At 42.0% G+C, this 13,743-nt stretch overlaps 1 protein-coding gene across 2 annotated transcripts in view; it reads left to right on the top strand.

Moving 5' to 3' along the window:
- Nucleotides 1-8,839: 8,839 nt before the first annotated feature.
- The window catches only part of dpysl2b (dihydropyrimidinase like 2b), a 36,430-nt gene continuing 31,526 nt past the window's right edge, over nucleotides 8,840-13,743 (top strand). The window contains exon 1 of one of the 2 annotated variants that reach the window (XM_069677124.1): nucleotides 8,840-9,192. In XM_069677124.1, the coding sequence (XP_069533225.1) occupies nucleotides 8,926-9,192 (267 nt within the window). In that variant the 5' untranslated portion in view covers nucleotides 8,840-8,925. Of the gene's footprint in view, nucleotides 9,193-11,736; nucleotides 11,988-13,743 lie in introns of those variants that run through there. The other variant, XM_069677125.1, reaches the window with a different exon arrangement.

Raw genomic sequence — 13,743 nt, 5'->3', positions numbered from 1 at the left:
TGTGAATAAAGCGCACTTCATCATAGGAAAGTCATGTCCTTCAAAATAAAAGCGCAGCATAGATTTTTTTGCCACACCTTTTTTTTTTTTCAAGCACACATCCGCAACCCACTGAAAACAGCTCCGTGAACCACTTTTGGGTCCGGCCCCCCCCAGTTGAGAACCACGGGCCTAGAAGTCCTTTTAGGTGGGAAGAAAGTGAAATTTTAACATTTAATAATCCCCAACAACTGGCAAAGTCCATCTGTTGAAAAAGAGTTTAAGTTTGGATGAATAACAAAGCATATTTTACCTTTCAGATTGTCATGTCATTTGGTTCCACCCCTGTCTCCCTCAGCTGCAGTCACATGTCACAATAGTTCTTTTTGGACTTGATTCAAGTCCAACACATCAGCAGAAACTTTGTGTATTGCTGGTGTATTAGTACACATAGCAGACACCAGAGGCATCAGGCATCTCTAAAAATTGCAACATGATTCCTAACTTGCTTAAAATTCCTACAAATTTAGCTTTACAGCTACAGTATGAAGACTGAGGTGAGTAGATGCTGGACTTTTTCATTGTTAATTATAAAAGCACAAAAAAATAAACTTTTTGTTTCTTCTGTCAGAAAAATGACCAATGCTAAAAAACATGCTAGTTTTTTTCTGTGTACTTGGTTTCACTCCACGCACTGAGCTGCTGTAACAGGTCACAACTGTTTTTAACGTGATCGAGTCAACAGCAGCAGCAGCTTCATGTAGAGACCAGAGGCATCAGGCCTCTCGAAAAATTACGTGTTTCCCAACATGCTTGAAATTCCTGCAAGCTCTGCTGGACTTATCTTTTATTAAATGTGTTTATTAGACAGTGGAGTGCTTATAAAGGCCAAGATGTGAGCTAAGTGGACCACTTGTCATGTCTGAGATTGTTTATCCTCCCTCACTCTCTGGGTCCTCGGTTGCCCTGCTGTAACAAACCTGTTTGTTTGTCTGTTTTTTATAGCCCTCCTGTCAAATCCAACATTTCTAAAGGTGTCAAGTTCTTCTTCCAAGAACCCTCGACCAACAGACCTTTTACCCCATGTGACCTGTGTCTAAGCTGCTGGAAACCAGAGCAGGAGGACCTCCAGGAAGACAACGTGTCAGCCCTGATTATAACGACATATTTGAGACAGCTCTCCCTGCATGCTGTCTCTGTCACAGAAGACAACAATTAGTAAGCTTCATGGAGCTGACTGGAGAAGCACTGCACTCCAGTGGCAGACACCCTGCAGTGCTGTTGGCCACTGGCTTCCTGTTTGTTCCTTAGAAATATCTCCCAACGATTTCCATGAGCTCTGATGACTGAATGGTATATTTGCATCAACAGGCCTCAAAGTGTAGTCGTGTTTTTTTTCTTTCTTTGAGTTTTAGTTTCATTGTATTACTGCACATACATAAAGCCTTCACCCCTTCACTATTTAACCCCTGTCACTATGTGAATGCGATTTTGGATCTGACAAAAGCCGACACTGACCATGACACTGTGGATTTCCATCAGGGTCTTCATCATGAGAGCGCTACATCCCATCCTTTAAAGATATTTAATTTCCTATCTCTCACAAAACTGACAGTCTACAACCATCTTTCCTGTGGACACTGACTTCAGAGCAGCCAAATGACAAAACAAACAACAACAAAAAGGGCATGAATGGTGTTTTGTACTATTTAATAAACTACCCATTTTGGGTAATAAGTGACCTTGCTCAATTGTTGAAAGCAAGATGAGAGAGTGGTTCCCGCTAACATGTCTGTTAATATGAAACTAGAGCTAGCAGCCTGTTAGCTTAGCTTCGCATAAACAATGAAAGCAGGAAGAAACAGATAACTTGGATCTGTCTTACGGCAATGAACAGCTCACTAACTAGCATCTCACACTTGTTTGTTTAATCAATATAAACTGAAGTTTATGAATAATATCTTGACTGAAGGCAGTGATGTTTTTGCAGTTACATAATTTTTCAACTTTTGGAGTGGGCCAGGCTAGTTGTCTCTTCCTGTTTCCTGTCTGTATGTTAGGCTAAGCTAATGGGCTGCTGGCTCCAGCTACATTTTAAGCATATAGACTTCAGAGAGGCATGCTATCTGCCTTCTCACCATACTCTTGACAAAAAAAAGCATATTTATTGTCAAAGTTCTTTCCTTTAAAATGATTTTTTGTGCAAAGAGGTTAAATGAAACTAAAAACAATGTCCTAAAAAAGTCTCTAGAGCAGTGGTTTCCAACCGTTTTGACGACACACACCAGACAATATAATATTTCTGATGGACTGGTAGAGGGGTTGAATAAAGTCTTTGGTCCTCATTGTTTTTTAACTCCAATCATTTGTCATCTTGGTCTTACTGGTGTGAGAGATGAAGGTTTGGCAATATAAGGATTGCACATCTCATTCCTGATCCTTGGGTCATTTGCAGAGGGAAATATCTCTCACACTCCGCCAACAGTGGAGAAACTTAGTGGGTTTTCAAGGCCCGGTACTAATCGTGTCAAGACCTGAAACCTCTCCCCGACCCGGTGGTTGGGAACCCCTGTTCTAGAGGAACGGTTAGATTCTTCTTATCCACATTCAAAAACTGTAATTTGTAAAAAAGTACAGTCAAATACAGGAGACAGTCTAAAAGATATTTTAAGGGTAAAGTAATAGAAGAAATGAATGAAGGGTAATGCTGTCATAACATGTCAAAACCCTGCTTTGTTTTCAGATTCAAGCTTCATGTACAAAGTACAATAGATATCAATGTCAGAAGTTAACAAAACAAATGCTACAAATAACATGTCAGTGATGTATTACATCACAATGTGAAGTATTCCTCCATTTAACAATAACTGATCTGAAAGTAACCCCCCTGTTCCTCATCAATAATGCCTCCACCAGTCCTCCTCCATCCTCCCTATATGGAACCTCAGCACACCTGTTCCTGTCCAATCAGACACACTGAGACGCAGGGCTCCTCCCACTGCAGCTGATGGCGTTACCATGGGTTACAGGGTGGTGGCCAGCTCAGTCTCCATTCTTCTAGTGAGGAGACTCTCCTCCTTTACCTCATCTCAGGACCGACTGCAGCAGCTTTCACTGCCAGATACAGACACCCTGTGTGATCAAGTGAGAGGAAGAAATCAGAATCAATAATCAGTAATAATTCAGTGAACCCAGGCTGGTTATGAGCCAGATTTATACTCAGGATGCTGCGTCTGCAAATACGGACAGCTGTTGTGTGTTTAAATGTGAAACATCAGCTGAGTTCATGGTTTATTCATTATGTAAACACAACTGAGCAAACAGGTTCTACAAATTGCAGACACACGAGGCCAGTAAATACAGAATCATCTCTGTTTTATAAATAAATATAAATTACTAAAGTCAGTGACTTACAATGTTTGACATATTCCTGTTGGCAGGCCGGTTTGTCCTTTTTTTCTTTCCTTCTTCTTGTTTGCTCTCCTCGCTAACTTTCACTGATCTTTCACAAGAAAGCTAGGAGGTCCAGCCAAAATCCTTTGCAGTTACAAATCTGTGTGAAAACTGTGAGACTCACAAGGTTGTGTGGTACATGTTTGATTTACAGCAGAGCCGACCAGAGCACCACGTTAAGTAACACATGCTGGTTACTGTAGTCAGAGATGGACGAAGACAGCACACTTGAAATAAATGATTGTTAACTGTTTCCCCTGGGTTTCTGCAACTGCCCCACCTCTTTAGGAGACAAGGAAGAGTGGAGGGCAGACAAGAGACCAAGCCCACTTAGGATGCATGAAGTCTTTACCATCTCCTACCACTGACGTAGCTTGTAATGCGTCATCTTTTATTTCACAGAGCATCTTTGCTGTAGTTTGCAAGAAAGTAATTGTTAGCAGCACTGATCACAACATTAAGCTCTGCACATTTGCAGGGAAGTTGTTGAGCTCTTCAATGGGCTATTGTCAGAACCTTAGCTAACTAGTGGACTTTCCCCTGGTGGATGTTGGTTTGGTCACTAGTTTGGCAGACCAAGGTGCAAAACACAAAATCAGATGCTTTTTGTGTGGTGTCTCTGGCTGCTGTCTAAATGTAAGTTACCGTATGCCAGTGACATAGCAGTGCTTCTGTACATTAAGGAAATTATTCCACTGGTTATATGCAAACAAGCTTTAGTTTACATGGAGAAACAACAACATTCAGACAGGGAAACAGACAGGCAGAAGGGTTTTACATGAAACTAAGAAGAAGTCTACAGCAATTGCAGCAGCTCTGGAAGTACTAAGGCAGCTCTGCTTTAAGCAAAATGTTAGCTATAGTATCCCAGCATATTGTGCACTGCTGCATGGACAATGCTAACTTGCTGATGTTTAATGTTTGCTCTTAATTTTAACCGTAATTACCACCTTAGTTCAGCAGGTTAGCATGCACATCAAGTTCAGCTGAGGCTTATGAGGATTACATACGTTTTTACAAAATTGAATTTCAGGTATTTAAGTTAAGTTAGATTAATAAAGTAAAGCATTATCCTGTTGGATGCACTAGAGACTAAGTTAAAGGATAAACAAAGTAAGCTGGATTCGTCCCTGTGGGACTGTGAATGTCTGTACAAAATTTGATGGCAATGAATACATTATTTAGATTGACCAACCACTAGAAGGACATTAATATACTGTATGTAGGCACAAGTTGTACATATCAGTTGAAAGTTAATTTACACAAACTCTGTTCACAACAATACTTTAGCTTAGCAGTCCATCATTGATCTGGCCGACTTCTCCAAACAGGAACATCTGATGTGGTTAACAAACTCATTGACCTCATATAACCCCACTTCTGCAAATCTAAACTATCCCTTTAAATAGATGAGTGAACTTGAACTCTTATTTATCCCAGTAACTCCCATTGAGCTTGAAAACCTCTAATGCAAGGGAGGCCCGCCAAGATAACGGCATTAAAAAATGCAGATGATTCATTGGGGGGCCACATTTTTGCCCCAGGGCCCCAAAGAGGGTTAATCCGGCTGAATTCAGGGAGGAAATGAAGAGGGCAAAGAAAAGACTGCACACTAGTGGATTGTGTTTTTCTTGTTTGTCTCTTTATTTTATTTTATTATGTCAAATCTTTACTTGTCTTGGTTTTTGCCAATTCCTGCCGATACAAATTGATTGATTTCAGTTTCTTACATTTTTTTTCCCTTTCAAATCAAACATATTATAATTGACTTTCTTCAGATCGATGAGCTGCTGTGTAAACTCAACACAACCAACCTGATCAGCACTTCTTGTATGTCTTCACAGAGAAGCCGATTACAGCGTCCACTCATACTGCTGATCTCAGTCCTTGTCCTACATCTGTTGCTGGATGCCAGGACCGTGCCCTTCCTGCACAGTGTGCAGACTCCCCCTGACCCCCCCCCCCGCCTCCTCCAACTGTTTATCGGGCATGATGCCAACTTTCCCCTCCTATTATCTAACACTCCCCCTCTCTCTCTGCCCTCAGCAGGGGGACGTTTGTTTTGCTTTGTGCTACGACAGTTCAGCATAAAGAGGGGTGGTGTCAGTGCGCCGTGTCAGATTTGGGCGTGGCTGCACTGCTCACATTTTTACCTCTGACATTCAGACTTTTTAACCCTCTCCTGCAGAGATGACCACCCACACACTCACACTCACACACACACTCACAGAGCGGCCCTCACAGCCCTCTGGGAGAGGAAACAGAGGCAGCAAAGCCATTTGCTGCCCACCACGTTGTTATGGAAACTGGACTCAGTGCTAAAATGTTTTCCATGGCCGCTCGTTCAGGAGGGTTCAGTCTGGTATGATGTAAGTCAGAAATTAGCAATGTGTGTTAGAGTAAGCCTGCCTGCACTTTATTGATCACTATGCAGCACTGAAGTATTTATTTATACCTCACAGCCATCTATTCTCTGTGAGGTTCAGCTAAAAATGGAAGAAATTCCATTACAAACAATGATTAATGTAAACACATATTGCTTAAAATTACTATCTATTTCTGCTACATGATAAGTTTGTGGTGGTAAATCCACATATTTAGAGGATATTAGTGGTTCTCCTAGCTCTTTGCCTGTGACTTTACAAGCATACATCACTTACATTGTGGCACTTTAATAAGCTTTTTCTAAACTTATAATGAATATAATCCCCAACATAAAATATTATGAACCTATCCCAGAGGCTAATACACAACTTAAAACATCTTAGAAACTATAAACCGTGATATTATACCATATACAGTATATCTCCATCAAACCACACTTTAAGTCACTAATGTTTTTGGATGCAGAGCAGAAACCGTTTAAGAGAAAAAATAGAGAAACAATAACCCCAAGTAGAATATGTAAAAAATAGTTGAATCAGATGCAGTTTTCTCATGGGAAAGGGGCAATTAAAAGATGTGCAGGGGCATGGAAATACACACTATCTAAAGCCACAGAATGAGTACATTAATTTAATTTACACTGGCCGACTGTGTGGTTGCAGATGACTAACACCGACTGATGCATTACTCAGCAATACCGCAGCAGGAAATAAACAGCGTCAGGTTGGTAATATCCTTGTGGGAGACGATCATCTGATGCTAAAAAAGTGTTGGGTTTGCAAAGTGTAAAAACACTGTCCGAAGCAGATGTTTGCAGAGCGGGAGTTTGTAGGGGTAACAATCATTATCATTAAGTGTAAAGAGTTTTTCAGGACAGTGACAGATTTTTCAGTGGTGCTTTCAGTCATAAGTCTCTGTTGTTAGGGTGGAGATCAAACTAAAAAAATATATTAAATAACAATGAAGGGATGGTTAGTAGTGGCCTATATGGCAGTATATCGCCTACTAGAGGAAGGTTTACAGGCAGAATATTTGGCCTATCTACAATAGACGTATGTTGACTACTACAAGGTTGGTTGATAAACCTCAATGTGTCAAAGCATTGGATCCCTTAATGCAACCTGTGGCCCTGCCTGGTTTGTTTGTCCTTCAAAATTCATGTCCACACTTTTTAATGCAACCCTTCTGATGACATCATAATGACAACATCAGGGTAAAACAAAGTTATCAATCTCATTTTGTCTTGCTGTGATGAGAAGCTTCATCTGATACCAAGCAGCTACTATATTTCTTGGTTTAATGTTACTATAAGATACAAGACTTTTTACTAAACTATGAGTTATATGGCTTCTAGCACATTTCATTTCTTAATGGAGATCAATATAGCATCATCATATCATACAACAGACTGGTCGGATTCAGAAAATAGGTATTAGCCTAATTGATATATCTGATTAAAAGTTTATTTCTAGGATACATTTTCAGTCAATGGACTCCTCAACCGTCTTCAGGAAAAGGACTGCAGAGCACCTGGACCCAAATCAATGTATTCATTTAACAACCACAATCCCTTATTAAAGGCCCTGAAAAATTATATTCACAATTCACAATAAAACTTTTAATTTGAGTAATGGGGCCCTACATGAAGGTAAAGCTGTTTTTTATTGATATATCTTTTTAAATTTCTATATTCCCTTTATGCCACTTGCGTTGGTTTCAAATGGGCGAGGCTCTGTTGGAAACTTGTAAAGTCATGCTCCGTGCACCAAGCAGCAACAATCCTGATGACTATTGTGTGGCTGTTTGGTCACTGTCAGTCACACCTTATCAAACCACACTTACAGCTCTCGTCAAGCAGATTTGTTCAAGTGTTAAACTCTTAATAGATACTAGAAGCTCCCAGTAGTGCCATGTAAAAGGAAGAAAAATCATCAAGTCATCAACATTTTGACTTTCTCCCCTTCAAATGCAAAAAACTAAAATTATTTTTTTAAATCTAATGTTACTAAGAAATAATTAAGTACAGTTCTAACTGCAGATATGATTGGTTAGCCTTTAGCAGTTGTAGTCAATCTTAGGACTAATACAATAAATTATAACGTAATAAACTAAAAGTTGTTAGTCATCACTATCAGTCTTACAAATTAGAGAAGAGACATGAGTCTGTCCTGTCCGATTAAAAGACTTGTGGCTTGTGGATGCCTCTTAATGTCCCAGTCTGGGTTGGTATGTGTCATGTTAGAGCTGCCAGTAGACAAACAGCTGACGCTCTCAGCTGGTAGACTAAATATGAAATATTCAGAGGTATGCGAGTGTGGGAGCGCAGGGCGTGGTGCTGAACGGACAGCGCCCTTCATTGTTGGACTGGGTGTGACTTTTGGGGGGAACTCTCCAAGGTGCTGATCCCCTCTTGACCTCCAACTTTCCATCAGACACGCCCCTCAGAGACACACAGACCCAAAAGTATGAAATGATCCACTTCTCAAATAACTTCACAGACAGGCTGCTCGCTGCACCCTGAGACTGTACCCAGATTGGAGTCTTTTAGTTTGGACAAGAAAGAAGCGATCATTTCCGGATTGATCACATCTAATGCGCTCGTGCCACGACCAGTCTGTCTCTGCGCGGGTTCACACAGGTTTCAGGTAATCCCTCACTGGGGAACATCCTCCTCCTGTAGCCTATTGGATCTTTATTGTGACAGGCTCCACTGTGGATCTCTCCCTCATATGCTGACTTTTTACTCGTGAAATCGCACCCGGATATTGGCTGCAGGCTAGGGGAGCTAATGTAGACTCATGAGTAAGCAAATCAAAACTGTTTGCTGATCTGTAGGAGGATCATAGACTAGGAAAGTGGACAGTGGATACCCTCCTAATATCAGATATTATTACGCAGATTTACGGTGCATTTCTCTCTACAGTGGGAGTGTTTTCATGCACCATTAGCCTTACAGATTTTTTGCGCTTTTGTCACAGTGCGACCACCTGCGCTTGAAAACCACAAAAGGCGGTGGCTGTCCAGGAAAAAAAAACAAGAAGCTGAGACTGAGCATCTGTGCAGCTACTCCCCGGGAAACCTCTCAGCCTCCCTCCGAGCCAGCAAGGCATGTCGACCGCCGGGGAAGTACCAGCTTTCTTTAAGAGCATGGGCTCTGACAGCCCCGCCAGGCCGAGGCAGCAGTTCTGTGGCATGTTCTGCCCGGTGGAAGGCTCCTCGGACAGCAAGACGCTCGACTTTGATGCGCTCTCGGCGTGCAGGGGGAAGAGTGACGGCCGAGTCATTGACCGGCAGACCGACATCTCCCAGCCGAGGAAGGTGGAGATCCGGGAGAGCACGGGGAAGGAAGCCCTGCAGAATCTGGATGATAAAAGGGTAATTTTCTCTTTATTTTGCATGCTTAATGTGTGCATGCGTGTCAATGCATGTTTACAGATATATTTCTCTTTCATTTCTTTATTTCTTTCCGGATCTATTTTCTGTCATCTAACGTTCATAATTTTGCTCAAATCTGCGCCATTGTCATCTGAAAGTGCTCTAATCACAGCCCCTGCCACTCATTTGAGTTTATTACATTCTAACAGCCAATGTAAACCAGACAACTTGCTCTGACTACATTTCCCAGAAAGCCCTGTGATGTAACAGAGTAGATAGAGGGCCCACCATGCAGAGCTGCCAGAGGGAGTGGCTCCTGTTAGTTTGTGTTGATTGTATCCCCTCTGCTGTGCAGTACAGATGGCTGGCTGATGTAGACTGTGTCCATGACCTGTATTGGTCGGCTGCCCTTGAGCCAAAAAAATGCAGTGTTAACAGGTCTGAATGAGAAATAAACCACAAGGTTAGCCTGCTTATTAATGGGGCCTCAGACATGTGCATGGTTGCTGCATCATCGTGCTCGTGCATTTAGGCTCTTTAGCAGCAGGTTTCAGGGTGTGGAGCTGGAGGATGAGGGCCAGCAGCTCCGACTTGCATGACTTGCAGGAAAATCTTGTCAACTTAACTTTTCGACTTCTGGTTCAAACTCATTGAGGTTTTATGGTTGCTGCATGGTAAACAGTGGCACTCTCTGTCTCAATTCACTTCCTTCACTTCATATTTACGCACTCAGGATGTTGTTAGAAGCTTTGGGTAGTGTGTTGAACCCTGGTGTCATGTTGCATTATTGATCTGGAGCATGAGCCACACAACACACCCTTACTCTCTCCCGTTTCTTCCTCACACATATTTAAGTCTTACATGTGTATTAGTGTGCTCAGTCCTCTCTGATATAAGAAGATACCTCTGATATGATTGGATTGGATTGAATGATGGGATGTTTAAAAGCTCTTCTACATCTCAGGACCATGCCTGATAAAAGATGTGACGTCAGCAGACTGCAGTGGTGGGAAGTAATTAAATACTCCAGTACTGTACTCATCTGTACTCGCTGATACTTTATACGTCTGCTCCACTATGTTTCAGAGGCAAATGTTTTACTTTTTTTTACTCCATTACATTTATTTGATCATCCTCGTAACAGATTCAGATTACTGATACAAAATATAATAAACAAATCAATTATTATGGATTATTGTTGGTTAAGATAAGACTTTATTGACAACCCAGCAGTATATAAATAATATAAGACCCACCTTTAAACATTAATGTATCAATGATTATAATTCACTCACATAGCCTAATATATTTTATTTTCAAATGGGCCTCTTTGCATAGCAACTACTTTTACTTTAAGTACTCTAAGTATATCTTGATGCTCGTCCCTTTAAATAGGCCTGAGTAAAATATTGGATGCAAGTATTTCTCCTTTGACAGAGTATTTCCACTACAGTGAGATTGCAGGGCTCCTCTGATAAAGTCATCTCTTGACACACAGAGAGATGCACAGCAAGAAAATAGGCCCTCAAAGCAACACTGTGTAACATCTTAAATAAGAAAAGCGAGGTCTTTTTAAAAAGAATCAACACATTGTTCTTTAAGCAAATGCACAGTTGAATACACAGGAAATAAAATGCACTGTTTTATATTCAATACACTCTTACGGACTGAGTTGGTTTGGCATGACCTGGTGTGTTAGCGATTTGGCTTTTGATTGCTCCAAGTGATAGTCCTCAGTTAGTTGCCTGACTTTACGACTCTTCCCTACTTGTGTACCATGAGTCAAGAAGGAGTATAGTTGCCTACATAGTCTGCCTTTAAATGCAGAAATCATGGCGGTTCATTTTTTTGCGATTGGAGCAGAAGTCCATAAAACATTAGGATCCTGAATTTGATTTGCTTTGATTTCTGTTATGTAACACTCACAATCATCACAATTATCCCTGGCAAGTATCCCTGGCTTCTATAGTGTATGGAAAATATTTCCCATCATGCAAGTCAGCTTAATTTCATGTTACATTCATTGAAATAACTTTTTTCCTACAAAAAGTAGAAACGGTAACTCCCTCTCTCCTTTCCACCGTCCTTCCTGCATCCAAGCAAGTGTCCCATATTATCTCAGGTGAAATCTTTGAAGAAAAGGAACTCTTTAAATCACTTTAACAATATAGTGGCTGAAGAATGAATGCAGGAATAAGTCAATTAGAGGTGGAAAGTGAGCTGGAAATGTCCTCACACTGTGCTCTGTTTAAGATTTGACTTGTTTTAATAAAATCCAGTGCTAAAAAGAGAAACCAGGAGGAGTGAGAGGAGGTAAGATGGCTGCTAGCTGTTTCTTGGTTTGTTCACTTGCTGCACTCTCTGCCTTCACTAATCCACGGAGAGCAATTGATGGCATTAGTGGCTCTCTCCTGTCAATGGAGCAGGGCGAGGCTCTGCGCATGCTCCGTGCGGTTCTTTTATGGGGAAGAGGCTCGCGAGTGGTCCCTCCCTCCCCTCTTGTCTGACTCCGTCTGGGAAGGAAAGGTTTTGGTGCATCGGCGGAGACCGGGAGGCTGCCAGGACGCGATCCGGAGCTGAGAGTTAGTTTGATTCTGTACGTTTGTGGCCTCCCAGAGGATCAGCTGTGACCTTCCCGGCTTTTTCTTCATCTTCATCATCCTCGTTTCGACCCGGCGAGCGGCAGTAATCCGCACATCCCGTTGCATAGATTGCGGTCTCACGGCGCAGCGCAAGACGAACACCCGGTGAAGATGTCTGGCTACCAGGGCAAGAAGAACATCCCCCGCATCACAGTGAGTGTTGGGATGCTTTTATTGTTGAAGTAGCTGAGATAATATTCAGTCTGGTGTCCGGTGTCTGGGCGCGTGGGCCTGCGGGTGTGGGTGCAGGATGTCACCGGGGCGGCATGGTTTATGCGCCGCTGCGCTTCTCCATTAATCTGAGCTCCAAAGTAGGAAATCACTGCACAGAGTTGCTTTGATAGATGCATTTTGGCAGATGCACTTCGCTTTACTTTGAAATCTCCTTCCGGGAGACCAAACCCACATACGGATCGATAAATCAGTGAGGCCACAGAGGCTATAAAATGTGATTTTTGCAGCATCTTTGCGACAAGTGCTCCTCTCCGGATTAAACCGAGCTTTCACTTGACCTCAAAATGTTCCTTTTTGTTGAAGACTCAGTCTCAGTCCTCTTTGTCTTTGGTATGCCTGCATGACAGTTGAGATTTCACGCCGGTGGTCTTTGTTAGGCGGTGTGTCTGGTGGCCGGGTATCACCGCACAACAACTGCTGGGGCAAATGCTTTCTCTGCATCCGCTCTAAACGCGCACTACCCGGCTGGGTTTTCCCCCAATTCCTCCTTTCACTTTGGACAAGCTGGTTTTGATTATTATTTAATTTTAAGTGGCAATGAAGCATTTGAGATGTCACTGAGGGGCAGATTATTTCCCTGAATTCATAGCGGAGCTGCAGGGATGGTGGTGGTGGTTGTGGTTCAATGGAAAGTAGAGAATAGGGAGGGGAAGGGAGGGGGCCAAGGAAAGGGAGGGGACAGTGGGTCCTATTTCCTTCCATGCTTCTCTCAGCTGTGTAATGACGGGAAGATGCATGTGCAGAAACAGAGCGGATAAGGAAGAAGGTCCGTCTTAGAGAAATAAATAATAATTGGGTAAAAATGTTTTAGGACAAAATCCAGATGGATTTGTGTGTCTTGTTTTTATGCTTTATGAGTAAAAGCTTTGTGCAGATAAAAAAAACGCCTGACTGAATGATTAGTGACCCGTACTCACGAGAGAAACAGGCGCTAAAGTGTTCTGGAGGGCTCCAAATTATAGCCTCTGTTTAAAGTCACTTCATTCAAAACTAATTAGGAGTGGGCCGACCCAAAGTCGTGCATTCTTATCTCTGTACTACAAACTCTCCAGAGGAGGCCTTTAACTCCTTCCTTCCTGCACCTGGTGGACTTCATGCAGCCTGATGTGGCCACCAACTCATCTCAGATAAAACAGGACACATTTTTGCACCAGTATCCATGCTCATGCTTAATTGTATTGTTCTGCAAAATAATATGTGCACATCTCTGTGTATCTGCTCAATAAAGGGTTTTATGGGTAACTGTGGGTGGCAGAGACTCCCAGAGGAGCTGATGTGCACACCTCCCAAATCTGAACAATGTATCCTGCGGCCTCGCACATCGAGCAGGCTGATTGCTCGATCTACTCCTCATAAAAACACTCACTTCACTACACTTGTGTATCCTGGGGCTGTTCCTGCCCAGGATTGGTGGAATGATTGAAAATTAATTGACATTTATTTAGATGATTGGATAGTTGTTTGATCAGGCAAGGAGTCCAAATATTCTCTGCTTTTCAGACGTGACATTGGGCCATTTTTTAATTCTTTAATATGATTGTATTTGAATAGTTTTGGGACTCTTAGTTAGACAAATCACTTATAAGAATTTGAGAACTGCTAAATGCTAAATGCTAATCATTATTCCTCTATTTCTACCAAAATATTAACTGATGAATTGGGGAAAACAACGAAT

Source organism: Semicossyphus pulcher, unplaced genomic scaffold (assembly GCF_022749685.1).
Source record: "Semicossyphus pulcher isolate SPU_LCO1_2020_fin unplaced genomic scaffold, fSemPul1.0.p SCAF_28, whole genome shotgun sequence".
Lineage (NCBI taxonomy): Eukaryota > Metazoa > Chordata > Actinopteri > Labriformes > Labridae > Semicossyphus > Semicossyphus pulcher.
The sequence above is the reverse complement of the archived record's forward strand: the minus strand, read 5'-3'. Positions and strand labels throughout refer to the sequence as shown.